The sequence below is a fragment of the Portunus trituberculatus genome, chromosome 41, assembly GCF_017591435.1.
Source record: "Portunus trituberculatus isolate SZX2019 chromosome 41, ASM1759143v1, whole genome shotgun sequence".
NCBI classification, from domain to species: domain Eukaryota; kingdom Metazoa; phylum Arthropoda; class Malacostraca; order Decapoda; family Portunidae; genus Portunus; species Portunus trituberculatus.
Window position 1 is genome coordinate 29,525,728 of NC_059295.1, and position 27,455 is coordinate 29,553,182.

Here is a 27,455-nt window from a genome sequence, read left to right on the forward strand (position 1 = left end):
TGATGAAGCTGTTGTTCTAAATCAAGTTTTGAACGCTTTGTGCTCCCGGAAAGACTACTTCAAAGGCAACGGAACGTATTACACAATGGTTCTTTTTCACACAAATGATGCTCAAGTCATGATAAGCTAACACAAAAATATCACTGGAAATCTCGAGAGTTTATTAATTAAAAAAAAGTGATCGGGAGAAGCTGAAATGTTCAATAATACTTACATAAATATGGAGCGTTATGTAGCAGGTGAGTTAATTACGAATACGCCACAAATCTACTCTCCTTTACAGTCTCACCTCTGTGTCGACCCGGGCAGACGCATGTGTTCGGGGCGGCCAAGAATGAGCAACTCAATATTACATGCAGCGTGGAGGCACACCCAGAGCCATCCTCCTTCAGGTAAAAAACACAGCAGCAAGTCAATGTTACAGACAGTTTCTGTAGGGCATTGGCAAAGTGGAAGGGTGGTGATCAGCGTGACTGTAGTGGTAGGAAGTGTTAAGAATTGGACATAGCTCTCTATATGTTGATAGAATGGGAAGGAAGGGGTGAGGTTGATTGCACTGGTATGAAGCGTAAACTTGTAGCTACTGTATGCTGATAAAGGAGGAAAAAAGGAAACAAAGTGATTGTTTTGGTAGTAAGGATGACGAAAGACATCGCTCTGTAAAGAAATGTTAGCGAGATGATAGGGGATTCAGCAAAAGGACAGTTAGCTTCACTCCAGCACCAGACGTTCACCAGTGTAAGTGTTCCTTATGATGTAAATAGTACCTGCTATTGTGTGTTAAACCTGTCTTACTGATGGAAGTTTGGAGAAGTTTTATACATATAAGTGCTTCACGCAACTTTCAGATTAACAGTGTGAGATTAGAGGTACCAGCATGTAAAAACTATAGTCGAGCAACATGCTCGACCTTCACTTTGCACTAGCACTCACAACTCTCACGTGTAGACTTCTACGTGCCAGCTCTTACACCTTCCTCATACCCTGCATTACGCCCTTCACTCAAGGCTCCAGATTATTCACCTAACACAGACACAACTATAAAACATTACCATCACGCTATCTGTCGCTGGAGTGATTTATGAAGCACGCAATTCTCTCCCGGGCAGGTGGGCATTCAACAGTTCCTCTGAAGTGGTGGACATTCAGTCGGCACGTGTAAGGTCTGCGGGAAAGGGACGCAGCCAGGTGAGCTACGTTCCTACCCGTCACCAGGACTATGGCTCGTTGCTCTGCTGGGCCTCCAATGACGTGGGTGTGCAGAGCAGCCGTGCATTTACCACGTGATACACGCATGTGAGTGTTGCTTTTTGCTATCGCATCAATGATTGTGATCATCCCCCTGTGCCTTCGAATTCAACACTGCCACCAGTACCTCTGCATTTTATCATGATAATGGGCACCTATGTTTAGAGTTAAGTAAACATAAAGGTATAACAGAAAATGAACATCACTTGGTATTTAAAGTATCAGATATGCTCTTAGATTTTCTCACTGCAATCTCGTTGGTATAAAGGGTGACATTATATGTCACAACTGGTGTTCCGGTAGTCGGTCAAGGTGAAGGATATAGAGGAGACGCATGCAGTCTTTCCCCAAAACAAACCTTCATTCTATCCCATTAGCCAGACTCCTCTATATATATATATATATATATATATATATATATATATATATATATATATATATATATATATATATATATATATATATATATATATATATATATATATATATATATATATATATATATATATATATATATATATATATATATAAATTAAAATTGAGCTCCAGTGAACATCTGGCTGCCTTCAGTTGAATAAGATCCTAAGTCTTCCGAGAAACAAAAAGAAACAAGAGTTTGCCATCGAAGGTTAAGACGCTGGAAAAAAAAAGACTGTTGGATGAGATTCCTGGAAGTAACTTAGCGTGAGTAGGAGATATAAAGGACAAAACTGTGTCATCTAAAAATAATAATGATACTGCATTCCAACGCTCTTACAAGATGGATTATACGGAACACTGACTTTACTGCAGGGGAAAATCACCCATCTATACAGCAAGAGTGACACATCACGAAGGCCACGTGCCATTGCACCATAGCCTTTACGACTCACACACACGTGCTCCAAATGCGAGTCTACGGCGACGGCTTTGTTTTAGTCACAATTAGTCGTGCGGTGACAGGGAATCACCAGGACAGACACGAGCAGTGTCAGCACTGGCTCGTCTGCTCCCGTAATTACTTTAGCTTCGTAAAAACATACAACACTTTACCAGATGACATGCACCATTAATCACCCTTCCCGCCCTCTCGCCATCAGCCCCGCCAGACCCTGTCAACAACTGCACGGTGGAGAACATCAGTTCGTCCGGGGTGGGCGTCAGATGCCAGGCGGGGTGGGACGGTGGTCTAGCCCAGACCTTTACCCTCTCCGTGACGCACGCACGAGCGCATACCTCCCGTGGCCATCAGTCTCGGAAGGCGGCGCCTCGTGTCCTCGCCAACACTTCCACCGCGCCTCGCCCTGAATTCGCCCTGACGGGTCTAGAGCCCGGTACGGAGTACCTGCTCACCATCATGGGAGTCAACAGCAAGGGCCAGAGCGAGCCCGTGAGAATCGGCGTCTCCACACTCAGGGACGTGGCGGAGAAACGCACTAGTCCAGGTGTGTATGTGTGTGTGTGTGTGTGTGTGTGTGTGTGTGTGTGTGTGTGTGTGTGTGTGTGTGTGTGTGTGTGTGTGTGTGTGTGTGTGTGTGTGTGTGTGTGTGTGTGTGTGTGTGTGTGTGTGTGTGTGTGTGTGTGTGTGTGTGTGTGTGTGTGTGTGTGTGTGTGTGTGTGTGTGTGTGTGTGTGTGTGTGTGTGTGTGTGTGTGTGTGCGTGTGCGAGATGTGTATACCACTCGAATAATGAATATTCATGAAGCTTTTTGCAGCACTAGAACACATTATCATCATTATTTTCCTTGTTATAGTTATCATTATTATTGTCATTATTTTCTTTGTTATAGTTATCATTATCATTATCATTATTTTCCTTGTTATAGTTATTACTATTATTATTATTATTATTATTATTATTATTATTATTATTATTATTATTATTATTATTATTATTATTATTATTATTATTATTAATTATTATTATTATTATTATTATTATTATTACTATTATTATTATTATATAAATAATTATAAAAATAGTAATGATAATGATATAATTATAATAGTAACCATGATAATAATGATAATAATAATAATGATAATAATAATAATAATAATAATAATTGTTACTATTATTATTATTATTATTATTATTATTATTATTATTATTATTATTATTATTATTATTATTACTATTATTATTATTGTTGTTGTTGTTGTTGTTATCATTACTATTATCAAAATTATTATTAAAAATAAAATCATTATTATCATTATTACTATCATCATTATCGATATTACCATCACAGTCATTATCATCACTATTATTAGTTACATTTTTCGCTCGATCGTTGCTGATGTTTTTTTTTTTTACCTTGATTAAGCCAGTGCGGGACCATTAATCGGGTCAAGTGAATAAAAAGAAAAGTAAATAGAAACAAACCGTAGAGCAAATATCTAGCATGTTGAAAGAAAGAAAGAGAAAAATGAATTGCGGTCAGTTTTTCGTAGCAAGGATTAAGCAGTGTGTCCGTTGAAAGAGAGAGAGAGAGAGAGAGAGAGAGAGAGAGAGAGAGAGAGAGAGAGAGAGAGAGAGAGAGAGAGAGAGAGAGATAAAACAATACATCCTTCTGAAACCTAAACATTGTCATTATTTTTCCCTATAGGATATATATCGCTTTAACACTAAAAATTTCCCTTTAACTTGACCTCTCTCTGCTGACCCTCCTCGTGCAGTGGGTAGTGCCTTGGCCCTCACCTCCCTGCTGGGCGTGGTGCTCGGGGTGCTGGCGTCCCTGTTGGTGATGGCGGCCGTGGTGGTGACGCTCGTGAGGAGGGCACGCAGCCAGCAGAAGCCAGAGGTGAAGATGGTGTACCACAAGGGGGCAGGTGGCCACCACTTGCCTGACGAGGTGGATGACACTAATCCAGACGTGATTCCTGTCAATGATGGTGAGTGTTGTTATCTTTTCCTGTGTCCTCCAAATGTGGATACTCATTTTGACTTTTCATTGATGACTGACATTCTAACTGGCCCGTTTCTCTCTCTCTCTCTCTCTCTCTCTCTCTTTTCCTTAGCCAGAACGCTCTTCATACTTAGAAATTGTAGAAAATTACGCTTTGTCCTTTTTTTCATGTAGTTGTTTCCTTTCTCTATTAGCATATTGTTATCAGTTGTGACATTAATTGTGCCCTTTTCTTAACTTTGTCGCGCCGCCCTGACTGATTCGACGCGTGAGAAACATCATCCCAGTGAAGTCTGTTGTGCTCTTCTTAGCTTGTGTCGATCATTCTGTAAATTGCACCTCCTGCAGGTTTACATTCTTAAGATAATTTTCCTCATGGGAATTATTTTACTGAATTTTCGAAATGCATTTTCTGTGAAGCTCCTCCCGAAAAATTCTAAACACGTTGAAATGTTACATAATAGAGCATATCAACAACGAATTTGCTATGACATCTTTCTTATCCTATTCATCAACTCTATTTTAGGCTCTAGTTTGATTGGAGATTCCTTGCTGAAAGAGATCAGAAATACCAGAAGTGCCTTCTTTTACCACGGTTTTTCTCAACCAAGGGTCCGCGGACATCTAGGGGACCGCAGAAACCTATCAAAGGGTCTGTGGGACATGCAATTGAACATATGACAGTTATTTTATATGATTCATGACTACACAATGTCTTAATCAATATGTCCAGCATTTTTTTCAAGATTTTTCCTGGCTAGTTGCATCTCAGAATGTTGTGATTATTTGTATAGTGTATTATAATGTTTATATGACTAAATGCTTAAAAGTGAGAAACATATATTTGTATGCAACATTGCTTCCGGGGTGGCATAACATGATATAAAAGCTACACAGTAGCGCGCTGCTAGAGCTCTGCCGTCGACTGCTGCTGGCTGAACACGTGGCGTGACTGGCTGTCCTTCTGGATTAAAGTTTTTCTCATAATGTGGTTTAACTTATTTGTTTGCTTGTTTATCATTTGACCACGTTATAATACTGAAACTGGGCACCACATATGTAGGCCTTCACCTTTAAGGGTTTTCTTTCTTTTTTCTTCTTTTTACCTGTCTCTTAGGGAAATAGACAAGTATGTTATAAGACCATCTACATCAAAAGAAGAAGTACTGGCAAACAAATAGTATGCTAAGCTAAACCTGAGCTACAAACAAATGTAAAATAACTATATCCTCTCTATTCCTGTACTAACTGGTCCCCTGAATAGATAAGTGGATGTAATAGGTCCACAAAGCTTGTAAGGCTGAGAAACCCTGCTTTAGCACATATTCTTATTAGAGAGAGAGAGAGAGAGAGAGAGAGAGAGAGAGAGAGAGAGAGAGAGAGAGAGAGAGAGAGAGAGAGAGAGAGAGAGAGAGAGAGAGAGAGAGAGAGAGAGAGAGAGAGAGAGAGAGAGAGAGAGAGAGAGAGAGAGAGAGAGAGAGTGATAATCTATGAGAAAAAAATAGTTCTTGAAATACGTAAATGATGCTGCAAAGGCGTGCTTGACACTTGCCGTGGCCACGCCTGGTCGTTAGTATCATTTGAAACATTTTTTTTGGCAATTTTAATTGAAATTTCTCTGCCTTTGATGACAGTGTGTCCCAGAATGCTGCATAACGAGAAAACGCTGGACATAAAATTAAACCTGTGACTAAGGATTGTGTCAGTGTGTCCAGTGGCGTTACGTACAAATGTTACTCATAGTGTTTCGCGTATATCAAAGGAAGTGACATTACTTTTCCGCCGGTAAAATATATGCAGTTGATAAATATACAGTTTTTCTTGATATACATTTTTTTTCTTCAAACTTGCGACTTTCAACATGGTGGACGTCATGTAGACCAGATAATGAGTTATTGCTATGAGATGTACATATGTGTGTGTGTGTGTGTGTGTGTGTGTGTGTGTGTGTGTGTGTGTGTGTGTGTGTGTGTGTGTGTGTGTGTGTCTGGACGCATGTATGTGTGCGCGCAGGCTTATATATAAAGTTTTGTTTAACTTTTTCTCTAGATGAAACAACCTCGATTAGGTAAGTCATTCTGTGTCCCCTCCGCTAATATTTTTCCTTCACCTGGTTGCTTAATAAGGGTGTTTTATACATACGCGTATCCAGTACTGACCACAATTGTAGGGAGGTTTAACTCAAACATCCATCTTTTTAAAAGATCAGTGTCTAAAGCTTTTCGTTTAATGGATAACGCTGCCCAGATATAGCGGAACAGTGGAAAAATAATCTTAGGGTGGCTTCTGGAGGAATGCTGCCCTTCGTGACTTCAAGAAAATGAGTGTTTCCATAACATCTATAGATTTCATTAGAAGTGGAAATGCTTCAAAGTTTTGAGGTTTATCTATTATAACTTCGCACATTTCACTTTCATTATCTATGTTCAATATATTTCCTTCTTGATTTAATGTTCTTTCTTATCAATTATTTATCATTATTCCTCCAAATCCTATGACTGTTTTATTCCCGAAAACTTGAAAATATGGCCTAATAACCTATTGCTCGTAGACTTGGATGTCTCTGCATATATAAAAAAAAAAGTGTTTGTATCACTTCCACTGTTTTAATGCGTGCTTTTTGGTAACAGCCTCAGAACAGTGACCATTTTAGGCTGTGGTTGGGAGAAAGGAAGAGAAGGGCTAAGCTAGGGACGCGATACAAATAAACAAATGCAAGCACCTCCCCTCACAACAAAGCATCGTATCCGTGTTGCCTTGAAAAGAAGTAGAAAAAAGAAGTGTAAGAACATCGATAAAATAAACTAAAAAAAAAGCGCTGGCATTTTTGCTCACACTCACATGTATAATTTTAGTAAAGGAAGTATTTTTCTTTCGTCGTCGTGTCCACCTTTCATATTCTTGATTTATGTATATGTTGGTAAGGGTAAAAACAAGAGCAGCTGAGAAATGCTTTGTAGTTGAAAGAAGGGAGAAAAAACACATTATTATTTGTGTGAGTGAGTATTACAGGAGAAATTTGTACGCGTGAAAATAGATCATGATAATGATAAGAGGTTTATTAATAAGTTTGTATCAACACTGAAAATGTGCGTTCAAATATGCGAGTATCAAGAATTAGCAATATTCTGTAAATGACTTTAAGGTTATGTACATTTGTATGAGTGTGTGTGTGTGTGTGTGTGTGTGTGTGTGTGTGTGTGTGTGTGTGTGTGTGTGTGTGTGTGTGTGTGTGTGTGTGTGTGTGTGTGTTGTGTGTGTGTGTGTGTGTGTGTTTACATTAAAACGAAAACAACTTGTTCGTAATATGAAAAAAAATACGAAATCTCAGGAGAAAAGTTAAGTAAAATCATATAGATATGCAGAAAAGACTTGAAAAATCTCTTAAAGGATGTGAAAGTGTTGCTGTTTCTTGTGCTGCAACTGAGTGCCATGAACAGAAATCTTGTTATTCAGGCGAGGAGGAATGGAAGGGTGGAAGGCAGGGCAGGAAGACGAAAGAAATTATCGAAATAGTTCTCCTTTGCTTGGCGAGACGACGACGAAGTAAGAAGACAGTGTACGGTATACAGTTGAAGGAGAAACACACACACACACACACACACACACACACACACACACACACACACACACACACACACACACACACACACACACACACACACACACACACACACACACACACACACACACACACACAAAGGGGTGGTCAGAATCAGAATTGGCGGAAGACGAGACAACAATATTCAGTACGACATCTGCTGGTGTGTTCTCATTTGCTTCTTGGACTTTTTCCCCTCTTCTCATCGTTTTTTTCTCTCATTTATGTATCCCTCCTTGATTTTTTTTTTCCAGGGCTCTCCAAACCTGTCAGTACTTTCCATCGTTGTGTGTTTCGTTGTATTTTGTTTTACCTTTTTTTACATTTTTTTACCTCCTTCCCCCTCCTCAGTGCGCAGCGTCTTTGCCTCTCTGTAGAGTGAAGATAGACTATAGCAAACTCTCTCTATTTGTAGCTTTTACGTGTCAATATTCCGTCAAAAGACAAGTAAAGGAGTAGAAGCTCTAAACAGGTGGGAGGAGCGTGTAGGGGAGCTGTGTGGAAATACAAGAGAAGAGAAGACACAGTTTGGGGAGATGGAGCCAGGGTCTTCAATTTTGAGTTGTGAAGTGGAGAAAGCCATGATGGAGATGACGTGGAGGAAGGCGGAGGAGAGTGATGGAGTGGTGATCTAGATGGTGGAGGTTGATGGGGGCTTTGCGATAGAAAAGTTCACAGACTTAGCAAGTAAAATATATGACACGGGTAATATACTTGAGAGAAAGGAGGAGTCTGAATTCATTGTAATACCGATGAAGAAAGGGACAATACAATGTGGACAATAAGTGTCATGAGTCAGGTGGCGAAGATTGTACTGAGGGTAATAGATGAAATGTTGAGGGGGAAAAGATGAGGAAACAGTAGACAGAGCGCAATTTGCATTAAGAATAATTATAAAGGGAGCTATAGAAAAGCAAAAAGACCTGTTAAAGGGCTGTGTTGATTAAAAAAAAAGTTTGATATTGTATGTCATGAGGTACGTATTAGTGGAGAGGTTGAGAAGGTTGGATGTAGATACTGCTGACGTAAGTGTAAAGACCAACCTGTAATGGGGACAGAGAGGTGTGATTAGAGTTGTATATGATTAAAGTGGCTGGATAAAAATAGAGGAGTAACCGCTTTTGTTTTCACTTTACTCGCAAGCCGTCATGAACAAAATTGCGGATTTTAAAGGAACGTGAATAATATAAGGTGTGCGGACGATACGTTATTGATTGCAAACACGGAAGAAAAGTTACAAAGACTGGTGGATCGATTGGACGTGAAATGTAGGTGAGTTGGTCTGAAGACTGACGGTGGTAAAACAGAAATAATGGGAGTGACCAAGAGAAAAGAACAATTGAGGGTGAATGTGAATGTAAGTGGTGAGGCGGTGAAGCAAATTAGAAAGTTCAGATACTTAGGAAGTTAAGTTGATGAAGATGGTAGATGCGATGCGGAAGTAGGATCCAAAATTGTAGTGGGAAAAGCTAATTTTGGGCAAATGAAAGGGATACTTGCAAAAATGAGTTTGAGCACTGGGATCCGGCTGAGAATTTTGAAGAGATATATATAGTCAGTGATGTTATACGGTTGTGAAACCTGGACCATTAATAAAGAAATTAAAAAGAGGCTGGGCAGCGATGTAGTCCATTAGAGGAATGATAACGATCCAGTGGATGGCGAGAAGGACTGACTAAACAGGAGGTGGTGCAGATGGCTGGTACGACGAGGGATTTGATGACCGTGGTCAGAACAAGACAGCTTGGGTATTTGAGCTATAATTTGAGGAAGAGATGGTGTGGAGAGGGACTGTTTGTTGGGGATGATCGAGGGGAGAAGACCACAGAGAAGGCATGGTGAAGTACATGGATGGAATTAAGGAGATGGTATGAGGAGAAAAAATAGACGAAGGGAGCTGGCTGGGGAACAGAGGAGTATGGCATTCCATTGCAGCCAACTCCAACTGACACGACACTGCGGTAAGGTAAGGTATTCCGTCAAATATATCGAGGAGAATATCAAAATAATAAAATATTGAAGATCTTCACTCAACCCATCTTGTATGCGTATATACTATATGCATGTTACATGAAGTGCTGGCGATGCAGTGATATTGTAGGAGGAATGTCGTCACAGGCTGTCTATCTGTCGTCTTGAAGTTATATACACTCGATGTGCGAATCTTCAGAAATAATTTACTATCTAGCCTTATTTTGTATATATATATATATATATATATATATATATATATATATATATATATATATATATATATATATATATATATATATATATATATATATATATATATATATATATATATATATATATATATATATATATATATATATATATATATATATATATATATATATATATATATATATTCATAGCATCATAGATACATGCAAGAAATTCATGTTGGCACGTGGAGTTTGCCTCTTACTGTTTTTCTTGTTTTCCATGTTTTTATGAAACACGGATATAAATTAAATAAAGAAGAATGTCATTGAGAATGTACCACAATGAACACCCTTTGTAGGTCTCCTAAATTTTTGCGGCTTTTTTTTTATAACATCAGACAAAGAAATTATGTAGAATGTGGATCCCATATTTATTTATATTCCCATGAAAAGTGAAGCAGTTCTAATAAAAAAAAAAAGATCATACAGAATCTACCACTCTCCCTGTCCTTTTTTGCTGATTAATTTTTGATGTAGGTAAATGTCAGAAGCATCACTACACGTCACCGGTATTGAGCTTCTCGCTTGGACTCACTTGCAGGCTGAGGAAAGGAAACGCACAGGCAAGTAGCGAAGCAGCTGCGGCGTCCCGTGGGAGTGCAGTGTGGGTCGCTTTGCTAAGAGACTCAGACACACATTAATGACATGCAAATTGTGGGAGAGTATACATAAGCCGAGAGCTGTTTTGAGTGATGTTAGTAGTCTCCTGAATAACCCAAGGCATCCTCGCAATGTGGTCCCGTGTCAGTCTGTTGGTGTGTCTGTCTCCCTCCAAACGTGCCTTCCTCGTGTCCAGAATTTGTCTGCATGGTTGCAGGAATGTGTTACTGTAGCCGGTGAGATATATGAAAGCAGCGTCCGTTTGAATATATGTTTAGGATTTACAATAAAAATGTTCTTTTCCTCTCTGTATAAATAGATGAATAAATAGATAGATATGTAGGTAGGTAGGTAGGTAGGTAGGTAGAGAGATAACTAGATGAATAGATAGATAGATATATAGGTAGGTAGGCAGGTAGAGAGATAACTAGATGAATAAAAAGAACAATTAACAGATACACACACACACACACACACACACACACACACACACACACACACACACACACACACACACAGAGAGAGAGAGAGAGAGAGAGAGAGAGAGAGAGAGAGAGAGAGAGAGAGAGAGAGAGAGAGAGAGAGAGAGAGAGAGAGAGAGAGAGAGAGAGAGAGAGAGAGAGAGAGAGAGAGAGAGAGAGAGAGAGAGAGAGAGAGAGAGAGAGAGAGAGAGAGAGAGAGAGAGAGAGAGAGAGAGAGAGAGAGAGAGAGAGAGAGAGAGAGAGAAATTAATCAGTATTATCCTCGTAAGTTATGAATGCAACGAAACCTGGTCTTATGAACCGTGATAATTATCTAAATGGAAGTTGGCTTAATTCTGAGATGAAGAAGCAGGATTGTGTGGATCACTTTCAAGATCAGCTTTGTTAAACTGATATTCTCTGAGGCGTTCATTAGTAGTACACATCATTGGTAGCAGTGAGGAAATGTCAGCCGGGTGTTTTTATTGTTTATTTTTTCATTCATTTACCTATCTGTTTATTTATCTATTTCATGTAGGAGGAACATCTGCAGAGGGCCACAAGGAATAAAGGCACATTCAGGTAACAATTCCCAAACCAAGTCAGAAACGAGCTTTAAAAATTGGAGGATAATGGTTTTGAAACTTCCCTGTTGGTATAAAAGTGGAAATGTAGAAGGAGGTTGAGTGTTTCAGAATTTACCATAAAAAAGAAGGAATGACTGAAGTTGTTGGTTTACTCTTGTATTAAATAGGTGGACAAAATAGGCGTGAGAGAAAATAGAAAATTGTGTAGCGAGGTCGTGCAAGAAGAGAAGACGTGAAGTTAGCAAGATCAGAAGAATATTTAACGTGAAAATAGTGGTAATAGATAGCAAAAGATTCAACATTTTTGTAATAAAAGGAAGGCTAAAGACAGTCAGCTAAAGGAGAGGAATTTATAAGATTTTTATTTATCCTGTCTAAAACAGTGACATGAGTGGATTATCCTGTACATATGGGCCATACTCCTTTACGGATGGATAAGGCCCCGGTACAGAGTTCCCCGCTGAGGTTGGTGGGGGAGAAGTGAGAAATACCTGTGAAACGACTCAAACGCATGACTTCATAGGAACTGATATTAAATCAAATATGAAATGTGAAGTTTCCAGTTTAGATTACAAATAAAGGACAGATCGAAGGTGTTTTGTGTCAAATAATAATATCAATAATAATGATAGTGATAGTAACATTAATAATAATATTGATTAATAATAATAATAATAATAATAATAATAATAATAATAATATAAATAATAATAAAACAATGATAATGAAAATGATGAGAATATTGAGAATAAGTATAACGATTAATAAAAAGAACTAATAACGATTATAATAATGACAGGAACCACTGTCTTATGTCGCCCTTCAGCTCTGTCAGTATGTGTCCATTTGAAACACGCTATGAATAACTGAGAGAGAGAGAGAGAGAGAGAGAGAGAGAGAGAGAGAGAGAGAGAGAGAGAGAGAGAGAGAGAGAGAGAGAGAGAGAGAGAGAGAGAGAGAGAGAGAGAGAGAGAGAGAGAGAGAGAGAGAGAGAGAGAGAGAGAGAGAGATTCCATCATTAATAATTCAGGCAAATCCTTTATTCTTAATGCGCGGTAGAGGAAATAATTTTATGCATTATTTGCGAGACAGAGCGAGGAAAGTAATCTGTGTAAGAAGAAGGAAACGTAATATTTTACTTGGGATAAAAGCCGCTTGCTGCTCCACGAATACGTTTTCCCTTCGCGCTCCAGCCAGTGACGGACGAGTCTTGTTTTTTTAGAAATGTAAAATAGTGTTTGTCTGACAGAGTGGGCCAGTTATATGTGTTATCTTTATTATTACTATTATTACTGCTATTTATTATTATTATTATTATTATTATTATTATTATTATTATTATTATTATTATCATTATTATTATTATCGGTACTATTTATTATTATTATTATTATTATTATTATTATTATTATTATTATTATTATTATTATTATTATTATTATTATTATTATTATTATTATTATTATTATCATTATTATTATCGCCATCATCATTTTGTGTTTGTGGTTTTGTCTTGAGTCATCGGTGAATGGTTAAGTAGTTTGTGAGAAAGAGAGAGGGCGAGAGAGAGAGAGAGAGAGAGAGAGAGAGAGAGAGAGAGAGAGAGAGAGAGAGAGAGAGAGAGATTACATCCTACCAAGCACAATACACTGAAGAATGAATCGCTAAGGCAGAGCTGCAGCCTGTCTTTTCATTCGATGACACAGGTACATTTATATGCAACATTACCACGTATGACATTGACATTTTAAAGTGCTCCGACACAAAATGAAATGCATATTCTAATTTCTGTAATTTTGCTTTCACGTTCGGTGAGTCACATTTGGGAAAGAAAGTGAATGCTTTTGAATGATATTTCCCATGGTGGAGTGATATTACATTCCTAAATTACAGGCAGGCTGGGTGGATCACAGGTCATATTCCAGGGCTGGAGATATGACGCGTGTCCCTTCGCAGTCTGTCACTCACACAGTCACCGAGTGTCATATTACGCACAACTTGTCCATCCGCCTCGCTTCACGACACCCCACACGAGCGACTTGCTGCATTTGCTTTATATAACAAAAGTCAGACGGCACCCTTGTTCCGCTACCTATCCTCACCATACAATAACCTTCCTCTGTTTAGGAAGTAATTTTGAGAAGTATTGGTATCAAGGCCATAAAATCTTTACCTTGTAGACAATAAAGGCTTTGCGTACTAGAGATTGTATTTTTGGATATTTTGGCGGCTTACTCGATTAATTTTCGCTGTTTTCAAAGGTGTTTTCATGATACTGTTGATAATATAACGAGGATTCATCATGATAAATGAGAGCACTCATGGGAACATCACGAATCATCTTTGTGGTCGTTGTGACGATTACATCATTATATGACAAAGAAAAAAACCAGTTGATAAAGAAAAATATATTATTCCATCACACTCTTAATTCCTGTAATGAGACAAGAAAGTTTTACGAGTTACACGACAAGAAATTTTCTTCTCATTTCCCAAGAGAGTCGTTTATTCTAACGGAGCGGTCAAACCTGTACGATGTGCTCGGTGCATCACATTTCTTTTTTATTTACTTTCCGTATGATTTCCGTGAACACTTGAAAGTCAGTCATTCATTCATCACCGGAAGCCACCACCGCCAAGACCTCAGGTACCAAAGACTCGCTGCACCAAGGAACGAATGAATATACATTTCAACTGGACAGTTGGCAAAAATGTGTGTGTGTGTGTGTGTGTGTGTGTGTGTGTGTGTGTGTGTGTGTGTGTGTGTGTGTGAGAGAGAGAGAGAGAGAGAGAGAGAGAGAGAGAGAGAGAGAGAGAGAGAGAGAGAGAAAGCCTTACCAATATATTGGTGTAACAACAAACAAATTACTGACTCCTGTACCTTTTATACTCTTTTTCTCTACATGTCCAAATTCCTAACGTTCCTTTTACACAGATTAACACAGGATATCTGACTCACAGACCACCAGGTGCAGCAGAACACCCAGCAGACTAAGCAGCAGACCCAGCAACAGCAACAGCAACAGCAGATCCACCAGACGGCAGTTGACGTGGATGTGAATTCAGAGCGTCAGCAACCATCACACCTGGACTTGTATGATGGAGGGCAGGTGCAGCAGCCCCTCACCAAGGAGTATATGCAGGGCCACGAGGGATCCTTCTACATCAACCCCGGCACCCTCATGCGCCAGGTAAGTCTTATTCCATTAACTGTAGATGAAGAATATAGCAGTAGTAAGAAGGCTGGAGGGTCGCTGGGACTCATTAAATTTTATCGTTATAAATTACGGTTTTTTTGTAGTTAGATGTTTATAAGTGTTAGTTGAGGGTATATCTCTGCTGATCAGTGTCTTTGTTACATAGAAGTGTCTGTTTGTGTGAGGTGTGAAAATACGACTCGTTCATAAAAGAGGCAGTGATATATCTAGTAGTTGGAAGCTATTCCTGGTCTTCAGAATGGTCCCAGCATTAGTTACTCGTTAAAGTATGAATATGAAAGTTGTGTCAAGTTGTTTTTTCTTTTCATTTTGTCTAAAAGAATAAGTTGTTAGTGCGGGTGATTATCATTAGTCTGCGAAGTATCCATACACGTGAAACAGGAATTTTAGGATGTTATTAGAATAACGGAGGAGATATATGCATGTGTTAATGATAACTGCTTTTCTACGATCATTTGATTAATTTTCACTCCAGCCGGAAATCATGTCGAAAGCGTCCTCCAGTGAGAGATAATTCAAGGAATCGAATCTGAGTCTGAGTTGTGGTGGAAGTAAAACTTTGGGGCCACGCTGAGGGAAAGTGTTGCGTCTCTGTGAAAATAGTGACCTGCTGCTCGAGAAAATTACAGGCAAGGAGCTTGAAATTTGCGAGTACTTCACGAGAGAGGACAAGAGCGAAGCGAAGCGTGACCCTTTGGCCACGCGGCACACGAGTATTGAAGAGGTGTGGCCGTGGATTATTAATGAGATAACATTAAATCAGGTGGTAAGTTCCACCACGGAGGGAGAACTCAGTCTGTAATTTGAAGCGACGACTATGAAAGATTTCGTCGTAAACGTCATGCATCACTTATCACAGGAAAAATAACAGGAAGGAGACACACAATTAACAAGCAATTATCACCGATGTGCTGAGCGGAACACAGCAGTTATATCTTATGTGTGTGTCGGCGCTTATCGTGAAATACGACACGACAACAATTTGAAACTTATAAGATAGCAATTCCCGACTCGCGAAAATGCTTCATCATAACTTCTGTAATGTCGTCTGGGAATAAAAGAAGTTGCAGTGTGGTGAAATAACCTCCGGGAGGAGAGTTTGTGAGGCGAAGGGACGGAGGTAGTAAGATCAGAGAGAGAGAGAGAGAGAGAGAGAGAGAGAGAGAGAGAGAGAGAGAGAGAGAGAGCAAAAATGTCATTGGTTATTAGCAGGACAGAGAAAGGTCGTTAAGGCAATTGTGTGTAATGAGAGGTGAGAGGCTGCTGCAGAAATATTGGCTTAAGTTTTAATTTGAACTAAACCGAAGCAAGAGGAAGTAGAACGAGACACGAACAAGCAAGAATAACACCAGGCTTATAGAAATTGCCATGTGTGAATATTGGACACTTGGATAGGTGTTGCTCAGAGAATATGAAAATATGAATAAATACGAAAAAAAAAAACACTCAAAACTTATTTCATTACATTCACCGGCAAAAAAAAAGTCCTCTTATTTTTTCTCCTATTACAACTACTAATATTTTTGCTGCTGCTGCTGCTGTTGCTGCTGCTGCTGTTACTGCTGCTGCTGCTGCTGCTGCTGCTGCTGCTGCTGCTGCTGCTTCTGCTGCTACTACTACTGCTGTTACTACTGCTGTTACTACTGCCACTACTATTGCTGCTACTACTACTACTACTACCACTATTACTGGTATACTACTACTACTACTACTACTACTACTACTACTACTACTACTATTTTATTATCCATCTCCCTCTCCCCCTCACACACACACACACACACACACACACACACACACACACACACACACACACACACTCCTATAATTTATCATTGCCTTTCTATTGCATTGTCGTGAACCTTGACACTTTGGTATCGGAATTTCTCTGCACTCTGAGCTTGCTAAACTCGTAAATTCACTAACGTGCGTGTTGTTCTTAGTAACAGCTCCTGGCGTCGATCTTATGGACGAGTTGAGAGGAGGTGCTCATATATATTCCAGCGTGTGTGCGCGTGAATTAAGGTTTGAAAAGCGCCATGGTCATATCTCGGTTACCTCTAACAGATTCAGTTGAAAGGTATTGTGGGGCGTTTTGTAAACTTTTAATGAACATTTTTGGTGGGATGTTATGCGTGTTTTCAAGAATGATCCAACGTTTATAACGGTGCGTTCACAAGGAATATGCATCATCGCTAAGAAAAACAATTAAGAGAACATAACTAAGCAACCCTATAATCCTTGAAAATAGTCCCTTTGATTTAAGAAAATCTTTAATATGATTAATGTGGTTTGAAGCGGCTCTAATTATTTTGTTTATAGCGTGAGAGTGATTCAGCATCATGAATGGGACAAATATTTATGAGAATCAGACAAATAACTTCTGTGGTCTTTAGAAATTGGAACCCTTTCACTGTTGTCGTTGTTCATTTGTTAACATTAAGATAATATTATGAAAATGAATGCAGAAACACACACAAATATATAGAATGCATTCAATTTGTTTATTTTGGATTACAAAACTTTTAAGAGACTACAATACAAAAATAAATGTTTAAATCATTGTAGGTGATTATGAAAAAAAAGAAACATAATAGAAGAGCAAGATGTTTAAGAATGCTAGTCACAGTCTTGAAAGAAATGGTAGTAGAAACATGTATAAAACGTCGTAAGTCATTATGAACAAAAAACTTTTGCGAATAGAAGGGTTGCTAGCCTTTTATTTTAAACAATACACGTTTAGGTGTGCATATTTGAGAATGTGTTAGAAAAAAAAAGAAAACTCTAAAATTTTGTATGCAACTATGTAAAAAAAGGGAAAAAAAGATACTAACTGCCATGACCGTCACTGCAGCGACTCTTGGCGTGACCTCCGTGACACGCCTGCCGTCATTAAAGCCTTGAGGGACGGCAGGGGCTGGGCGGAGCGATTCATTGCTACCATCAGCCACTCTTTATGCCATTGGGCTCCACACAGCGTCCTCTTTCTCCTAATGACTTAATTTTTACATCGATTTCAGGCCCAGTGCATGTCACGAGTGTTGCGTTTGGGCTAGCTTGGACTTCTTTGCGAGGTTATAGTGACGTGAAAATATATCAAGTTTAAAAAAGAATGGCTTAGAGTGTGTGTGTGTGTGTGTGTGTGTGTGTGTGTGTGTGTGTGTGTGTGTGTGTGTGTGTGTGTGTGTGTGTGTGTGTGTGTGTGTGTGTGTGTGTGCATGTATGTGTGTACACGCGCACGCTTGCATTACTGAATAAGTTAAGTTAAATAATAGTATAGATTTTTCATTCAAAACAGTGTTTTATGCCCGAAAGCCATCAAAGATATATATATATATATATATATATATATATATATATATATATATATATATATATATATATATATATATATATATATATATATATATATATATATATATATATATATATATATATATATATATAGATAGATAGATAGATAGATAGATAGATAGATAGATAGATAGATAGATAGATAGATAGATAGATAGATAGATAGATAGATAGATAGATAGATAGATAGAGAGAGAGAGAGAGAGAGAGAGAGAGAGAGAGAGAGAGCGAGAGAGAACAAAACACTGACAGTTTTATCTAAAAGGAATATTAAATTCTAGTGTTGATTTAGCGGCGGCCACTTGAGTCCTTTGAAAGAGTGATGAATAAGTTAGAAGATGCACGCGCTGAGTGGCGAGTGAGTGCCAGGTATTGCAGTGCCTTCAAGTGCCTAATTCCCCGGTGGTTTGCCTGGCAGGACGCTGACCTAATTTTTTTTTTTTTTTGCCTGGTTGGTCTAGGGCGGAGCAGCACGGGAGCAGGATCTGAGTTTAGTGGGAGGACCTTTGGCAGCTTCCACGCCTACAGCAGCAGCACCCTCCCAGCCTCCGATGTACCACTCGCCGCACCTGTCCACGCTTCCCATGCCTCAGTATGCCTGTGAAGCCGTGCCCTACACCCAGGCCGGCACACCACCTTACTCCCGAGAGATGTCCTTCATGCCTATACCCTCAGCATACCGCCAGGACCTACACCCACACTCTGATGTCTATACCCCAGATTCCTATGCCTCAGACCTATCCTGTATGCCTTCCCCCTACCCATCCTACTCACTCAGCCTGGGGCGCGACGGCAGGCTGGCCGGGCAACAAAACCCTGCTTGCCTCCCTGCAGGGCCACATCCCCTTGGTCCACCGCCTGATCCTGATGCCCTGGGAACACCCATGACTAGTCCCTGGGAAGGCTCCAGCGATAGGAGCGGCAGCCCTAGTCACCGCGAGAGCTCCGTTTAAGGGGTGACTGCGGCAGCGTCTCAGTGGACCAGATCGCCGCCTCCCTCAGGTAAGGCGTCTCGTCGCCGCTGCCTTAAGCAAAGGAGTGGGTGGCTTGTTATGGTCTGGACACAGTACTGACTTTAAAATGAGCTTATGATTCTTTTGTCTCTAATATTCTTATCTGCTCTCATTCGGAATCAGTGAATTAATAAAGTTTATCTGTTGAGTTCCATTTAATGCATCCTCTGATCTCCTGATTCATCCCTCTGATCTGTATTTTTGTTTGCCTCCTTCATTTGGTGCCGCACCTTTTAATTCTCATTGATTTAGTAGTGAAAAGCCTTAGGAGTACCAACCACACTCTTGAACTGTAATATTTGAATGCAAGAATAACAGCACTAGCATAATCAGATGAAAAGCAATCCTTACACTATTCGTACTGCATTTTCCTAAGACTATATATATATATATATATATATATATATATATATATATATATATATATATATATATATATATATATATATATATATATATATATATATATATATATATATATATATATATATATATATATATATATATATATATATATATATATATATATATATATATATATATATATATATATATATATATATATATATATATATATATATATATATATATATATATATATATATATATATATATATATATATGCTCTCTCTTAACTTCAGTACAATCTGTAGTTCTTGTACGAAGTTTTTATTGACAGTTATAACTTTTTCCTATTCACTGATACGTTTTTCGTCGTTGTTAATGACAGGTTGTTATATCTTATTCATTTCATTGACTGCACTTTTCTCTCATGTCGAGGAACACAAGTCAAGGGCAATAAAAATTGAAAAATAGAAATGGACCCACCGAGGTGTTTCTCGTCCTTTTCATGTACATGATGATGCTGTTTTCAATGAGCGCTCCATTGCTCTTTCGCAGGAACGAATGAACGTCAGCGTGAGGCGGACGTGTGGCGTGTCGCTACGGCTGCTGTGGCTGGTCCCCTTTGTGCTTCACGGAGCTGACCTATGCCAGATCAGCCTCCATCGAGTTCTCAGGGGAATCTGTCCGTGTGTTTGTGTGTGTTTCTATCACTCTACTTTTGTACGTGTCAACAGTCTCCCTCAAGTTGTCTGTCTCTCCCCCCTTCTTCCAATCTCTCTCTCTCTCTCTCTCTCTCTCTCTCTCTCTCTCTCTCTCTCTCTCTCTTCTCTCTCTTCACAAGGGTGCATTACTGCATCTTTGAGATTATATTTCAGACCAATGTATTGTTGTTTTCTTTGGAGGGACGTGAAAGGACGACGGTCATCCAAACTGTACATACTGAGGCCAAGCTGTGAAGACTAGGTGTTTATTGCTGTCTGAATGGATTTTGCTTTTGTACATACACATCAAAATTATATGGGAGTTAATATGAATATCTATTTCCGTCATATATATATATATATATATATATATATATATATATATATATATATATATATATATATATATATATATATATATATATATGTACTCTTATATCTGTTTATTAAGAAGAGGGGCAAAGTATTTACTGAATGGCTGCTGAGAATATATATATATATATATATATATATATATATATATATATATATATATATATATATATATATATATATATATATATATATATATATATATATATATATATATATATATATATATATATATATATATATATATATATATATATATATATATATATATATATATATATATATATATATATATATATATATATATATATATATATATATATATATATATATATATATATATATATATATATATATATATATATATATATATATATATATATATATATATATATATATATATATATATATATATATATATATATATATATATATATATATATATATATATATATATATATATATATATATATATATATATATATATATAAACCTTTATTATGCTAGTGATATCGAGCTGTCATTATGTTACGATAAAGGAAAAAGATGAATGAAGATATTAAGTGTTGAAAAGAATACCTAGATCATTCCCGAGATCGTGGCGCGTCGGCAAAGAAACGCAAGCCCAGCAGCCCGCGAGGCTGTGGAGCCTTGGGTTGCTAAGGATTGTGCGGGACTGTGGGTGTGGCCTCTCGCTGTTCCTTTTCAGAGGATTCCACATTACGTGAGCTACACGTGACCAGCACACCAGGGAGCGGCGTTACTCCTCCCCAAGACCTTAGTGAAGCTTTCCAAGCACGAAAGTTGTTATGATCTTGTGAACTGGTTGTGACAAACGATTTTCTCCGGACATGAGGACATTGGTCTGGTCACTTGAGAGAGAGAGAGAGAGAGAGAGAGAGAGAGAGAGAGAGAGAGAGAGAGAGAGAGAGAGAGAGAGAGAGAGAGAGAGAGAGAGAGAGAGAGAGAGAGAGAGAGAGAGAGAGAGAGAGAGAGAGAGAGAGAGAGAGAGAGAGAGAGAGAGAGAGAGAGAGAGAGAGAGAGATTCTTGCAAAAAATTTCAGATGGATATTATTTATCTCTCAGCTAGACCAATGTTGTCAGAAATCCTGAGAAGGAAGCTTTTCGGATAAAAGTAAGAAAGGAAAAACTGATAAGGTCACTTATATCTGATAATTTTGAACCACCAGAAGAGCGTTATTTTCTTCAGTTTCTTGAAAACCTCCGCCTTGATGTTGCGAGAACCATAGGTGCTTAGTGATGGCGGCGTGACGAGCAATCAATACCGTCAGAAGGTAAAGCTCAGATGAGAATCCTGACGAATGGCATGGCAAGACTAAGACACTGGCAGCTACAGAGCTTGGTTACCGTTGGCTGAGACCACACCACCGTGACGTAAGCCTTGACGGCAGCGGAAGATCGGTGATGTGTTGATGGTGGCAGGTTCCTGGAGGGAGCCTGGCGAGACGGTGTCAATGTTTGATGTGTGCCGATCTCCAGGAACCACTATTTTGCCTCAGACTTGATGGTCTCCAAAGGTCTATCTCGATCTTTGGCGGCGCTAACATTGACCTTTAGTCCCTCAGAGGCCACATGTTGATCCCTTTAGGCCGTTCCGCGATCTCCGACGTCGCTAATCACATCTCATCTTCCGTAGTTCAAAATGCGACCCTGGGCAACCATTGCCCTTCCCTGACGGTCAGTTTTGAGCCGCGGAGGTCATCGCCTGACCCCTGACCACTGGGCCTGCGGCATGTCCTGTATAAGCTTTTGTATAACTCTCAGTGTCATTCAACGTTATACATTGAAAAAAATAATAAACAGACTTTGTAATTGGGCTTTTGTTTTCATCCTTTTCCTCTTCATAATTAGAATTAAATACTTTGTAATCGAAACTTTATTTTCATCTCATCCGTCTATGTTATTGGAAATGCTTATATGAACTGTTGGTAAGTGCTGGAGTGGTGGTGGAAAGTAGCGGTAATGACTGATAATGTTAAAGATATGACATGTTTTGTATAGTAAGTACCTGCTGTATAGTAAGTAATGAACTGGAGCCATATTAACAAAGATTATTAAGTATAGAAGGTTGTTTTAGTCATGCAATTATGCTTTAACTCCAATTCAAGACAGTCCCGTAGGTAGCTGAACTTTGAGAGTTACACTGACGACTATATCAACTGAATAAAGATGGCCGACCGTAGATCGAGCCTGAGTCCAGCAGAAGTGCAAGAATTATCAGCCTAGTAGGGATGGTCTAGACTGTTAATTATCTGAGTGGTTCTTAATTCCTTGATATATGCAACAAAATTAGCAGCTCCTCTCTCACTTCTACAGGTTGCTGAGGTTAAGCAGTGTCTTACAAATAAGCTACTTTAAGTACACCTTATTACTGGTCAGCTGCCTTTATCACTTTCACCAGTATATTTACCAAGTGACATTTCTGTGACATCAACAATAACTATAACTATAACAATAACTATAACTATACCACTACTTCTGTTATTACTACTACTACTACTACTACTACTACTACTACTACTACTACTACTACATTAATGGCATCTTGAAATATACCCGTGGAATCATAGTCTGTGTCGGTGCTTCGGGTTCAGTGTTTCTTAGGCTTCGCAGTTCAGGCAGCGCTGCACAGAGATCTCAGCGAAGATTCAAGATGGCTTACTACAAAGCACGGCGGCTCGTTTCTCTTGACAGTGCTTCCAATACTTGTGCCTCATGGGCTGCCGTAAGTCTTCAGACATAACAGGTTTGTTTGTGAATGTATGTATGTTCATTACCTGTGTCTAATTTTGAGATTAACCTTTGCAATCGTGCAAGAAAGACATGTTATGATTGGTAAATGTTTTCTTGATGGATGGGAGGCGAGTCAGGTGGAGTGTACCTACAAAGTTATCATTTGATAAGCTATTGAGTCATCAGTCGTCTTATCCACCATATTATTCTTGAGTGGAGCAGGCTGAAGCTTGCTAAACCAGCATGAATATTTGCACGAATAATATACGTACACTAATAAAAATGTTTCACACCGAACAATCCGTTAGTCTTGGAAGGGTTGGCAATCGTGTTGGTGTGCCGGATGCCAAATAGGACCTGAGAGAAACATGCATGGTAGAAGTAATGAATACAAGTATTATACATTTCAGCGGTGGACAAGCGGTGTTTTTTGCAGATATCTCCTAAACGAATCGTTGGATGAGTATGATATTTCAACACACTACCTTGAACATCCGTTCGTAATTTATGGTTAACATACCACAGTATTATATGTGTTATGTGAGGAGTTTACTCGTGAAAAATAACAAAGCCGACGAGTCATGTTGACGCATTCGAATGAAAGTGTGGCCCCCCAACACACCCACCCAAACCATTCCTAACCACTACTACGTCTCCCCCGTCTCGGAAGTTCTCGCCCTCTTTGTCCCTCCTCTCCTCTCCCTAGCTCCTCGCCTCCCTCACTCCTGTGTCCCTCCCTACTTTTCCCACCACTGTATTTATACATTATAATGTTCTGTAAGTGTGTATGTATAGATATGATTATTAACGAGTATGGTACAATTTCATGAAGGCAAGAAGTGGTTCACGTTGATAATTACTGTACAACAGCACGTTTACGTGTAGTATATAGAAGAGCCATGTTTGCAGTCGTTATGGTCAACCATGTGAACATGATGTGCTGGAATTACCTGTGACCTGGACCTTCTACTGTTAGGAAAAGTTGATACTCTTATTGCGTACTGTCTACCTATTGATCATAAAAAGTGGTCCAGTTTATATATAATATTATTTTGTTGTTAGATACGTTGCTTATTATCCAGCTATACGGCCATTAACAGCGGAATTAGCTATTGCTTTCACGGTCGTTTGACCCACTCTGGTTTTCATGTCCACATATACCAGCAATTGTATTAAATAATATTATTAATGTATGATATGTATGTACATACTGACGTATGTAACTATTATACCTATAAATATGTAATTACAATAGGGAAAAAAAATCAATGGTGGAAGGCTGATGGTGTGAATAGGGGGTGAAGAGGGAAGCGGGGAAGAGGGTCATGCGATACTGGGGTATATACAGAGAAGGAGTGGTCTGGGGGTTCTTCAGGGTGGTGGTGGTGGTGGAGGGGTTAGACGAGTACCCAACACTCGTCCGATTCTGTATAGCACCTTTAATATGATGACTGGATTAGGCGTAATATCACTCAGTAAACTCCTCACATATAGCACTGTGGTATGTTAACCATAAATTACGAACGGATGTTCAAGGTAGTGTGTTGAAATATCATACTCATCCAACGATTCGTTTAGGAGATATCTGCAAAAAACTTTGTCCACCGCTGAAATGTATAGTAATACATTTCTATCAATGCATCGATCTGACGGGCTATATATTGCTTCATTTATGAGTGTCTCTCGCTTGATTCGGACTGTTGTAGCTGCACTGAACACACGTAGCGATACTAGCAAGCATACCCTCTTATTAGTAGATTCGTCCTCGGTGCCCGTTTATTTCGTGATGAATGTATAACGATACTTTATTTGTTCTTTTCGGACTGTTGGAAATGTAAGCACGTATTAGTTCTCTGAGTCCTGCAACACTTTTATCTTGAAAACTGCGGCAACTATGCAGTCATGTTAGGACGAGGCGTGACGATGGGAATGAGGAAAGCTTCAGTGGATCGTTCCATCCCGTTTTTTTCTCTCTCTCTCTCTCTCTCTCTCTCTCTCTCTCTCTCTCTCTCTCAGTAAGTCGAATATTGTCTCCTTTTTCCTACTATCATTATTTCATAGATTACGTTGGCATTGATTATATAGAACAAAGGAGAAACGGACATTTAGTGCATTATGAATCCAAAATAACATTCTATAATTATTATAATTTTCATTCATTACAGTAACAATAATCATAAAGGCTAAACCGACAAACTAATACTCAGTTTATCAGAAAAATATTTATGAAATAACACGCACTCGAGAAAATAAAACACCAGAACACCTTGCACTTTCAAAGTCAGGGGTAGGCAAACTTTTCAGTGTTAGGGCCACATTAAAAAGGTCTCAATCTTATAAAGCCGCATACTCTAAAGAAAAAGCCATTCTCACACACACGTGCAATCTTGCGTGAAAAAAAAAGGAAATGCTCACAATACTATTTTTTTTTGTTTTGTTTATTAAATTGCTCTTTCAAATTTACTAACATTTGTCTGGCCACATGAATTCCTTTGGAGGGCCGTAGTTTGCCCACACCTGATCTAAGTAATATCTGGTAAATCTTGCTCTCCTCAGTGGTGTAGCAATTATCATAAGTTTACATTACACAGCAAACCAAGGAAGAATAGAGAAAGCTTGGACTATCATAGAACATTCCGAATCCATGGCAAAGGCTCGCGTAACCCTTTCCTTTGTTAGCACTGATGTATGGGAATAAAAACATCAAGATTAATAGGAAGTTTGTGGTAAAATGCAAGAGAAAGCGGTGATAATGATATATGGAACGTGACGAGGGACAAAAGCACGAGGATCAGGGGAAGCATTACCAGGCTTTGTAGTGTCGAGAACATACATACACGTGGTGGCCGTGGTGCGTTGGCGAGCTGGTTGCCCGTATTTAGAAACGCCTTGCTCTCACTACAACTATTTCAAAGGCCACGGAGATTAGAAAATTGGATTCTCAAGATTGTTTATCCCTGAACTGTCAGTCACTAAAATCGTAATAGCATCCTTAAAATTTTATTTTATGAAAATAAAGTTAGATTTTCTTTTAAATACTGGAGATGCGCGAACGGGTCTGCTTCAGTGAATTAAAACACATAAAGGATTTAAGAAGAAGGTCCCGATAATGGTAGTGGAAGTTAATGCATGTAGAGGTAGCAAAATAATGTACATTACAGGAATGCTTGGAAGAGAAAGAATTACATCAAGGTATGGGAAAAAAAAAATATATATATATATATATATATATATATATATATATATATATATATATATATATATATATATATATATATATATATATATATACATATACATATACAAGAAATCATTAGAACTAGAAACCTAATGCATCCTTGGAAAAAATATTAAAATTATAGCGGAAGTTATAAATAATACGGAAAAATCGATTAGATATAAATGTCATGAGTTAAGACAGCTTAACGAAAGACAGATTACCGCAAATAAGAAATGAAACAAAAGAATTTGAAGCATAAATGCTGCATACCACTCTGGGACCGAGGGAGACAGGGTGACAACTTTACATTAGTATTAATAGATAGCAGCAGCCCAGTGAAAGAACAATTCATATTTCAAAGACCTTGTGGAAAAATATAAATGATATATTTTTTTCTTTATACCATGTGGGCTTTTCACTGGAATTTATGGGCTAAAGGGGGTACTTTGTGGGGTACCTCCTATCTGAAAGCCCACCCGCTAGGAAACCGTTGCCCCGAGTGAGGAAGCCCAACTCACTCCGACCATGGACAGGATTCCAACCCGTGCGCTTGGAGACCCCTCGTACCCCAAGCATGCATGGTTCCATTGTACCACGGTGATAGTAAGTAACTTTGTAAGACTGGACAAAATAGATTCAAACCATTATAGATATATTTATTAGCTAATGCTATTTCAAGATATTTTTTGGTGAATGTATGAATAGAAAAAAAGTTTATTATTGATGAGAGACAGAGCCGATAAAGGACTGTGACTCAATGAAAAGCGAAAAATGTAGTAAGAGTAAATACATTATAATTTTATCAGTACTAAGGAATTAAGAATAATAATAACGACAAAACTGATAGAGACAAAAGTACTGCGAAACTT

At 38.6% G+C, this 27,455-nt stretch overlaps 1 protein-coding gene and 1 long non-coding RNA gene across 3 annotated transcripts in view; both read left to right on the forward strand.

Moving 5' to 3' along the window:
- Nucleotides 1–20,613, forward strand: part of LOC123516822 (nephrin-like) — a 184,385-nt gene extending 163,772 nt beyond the window's left edge. The window contains 8 exon segments of the mRNA XM_045276530.1: nucleotides 284–392; nucleotides 1,110–1,261; nucleotides 1,264–1,296; nucleotides 2,328–2,672; nucleotides 3,906–4,121; nucleotides 14,571–14,800; nucleotides 18,643–19,183; nucleotides 20,095–20,613. Of these exon segments, the coding sequence (XP_045132465.1) occupies nucleotides 284–392; nucleotides 1,110–1,261; nucleotides 1,264–1,296; nucleotides 2,328–2,672; nucleotides 3,906–4,121; nucleotides 14,571–14,800; nucleotides 18,643–19,134 (1,577 nt within the window). The 3' untranslated portion in view covers nucleotides 19,135–19,183; nucleotides 20,095–20,613.
- Nucleotides 20,614–23,286: 2,673 nt separating this feature from the next.
- The window catches only part of LOC123516827, a 118,803-nt gene continuing 114,634 nt past the window's right edge, over nucleotides 23,287–27,455 (forward strand). For both annotated transcript variants that reach the window (XR_006678292.1, XR_006678293.1), the window contains exon 1: nucleotides 23,287–23,379. This is a non-coding gene — a long non-coding RNA (uncharacterized LOC123516827). The remainder of the gene's footprint in view (nucleotides 23,380–27,455) is intronic.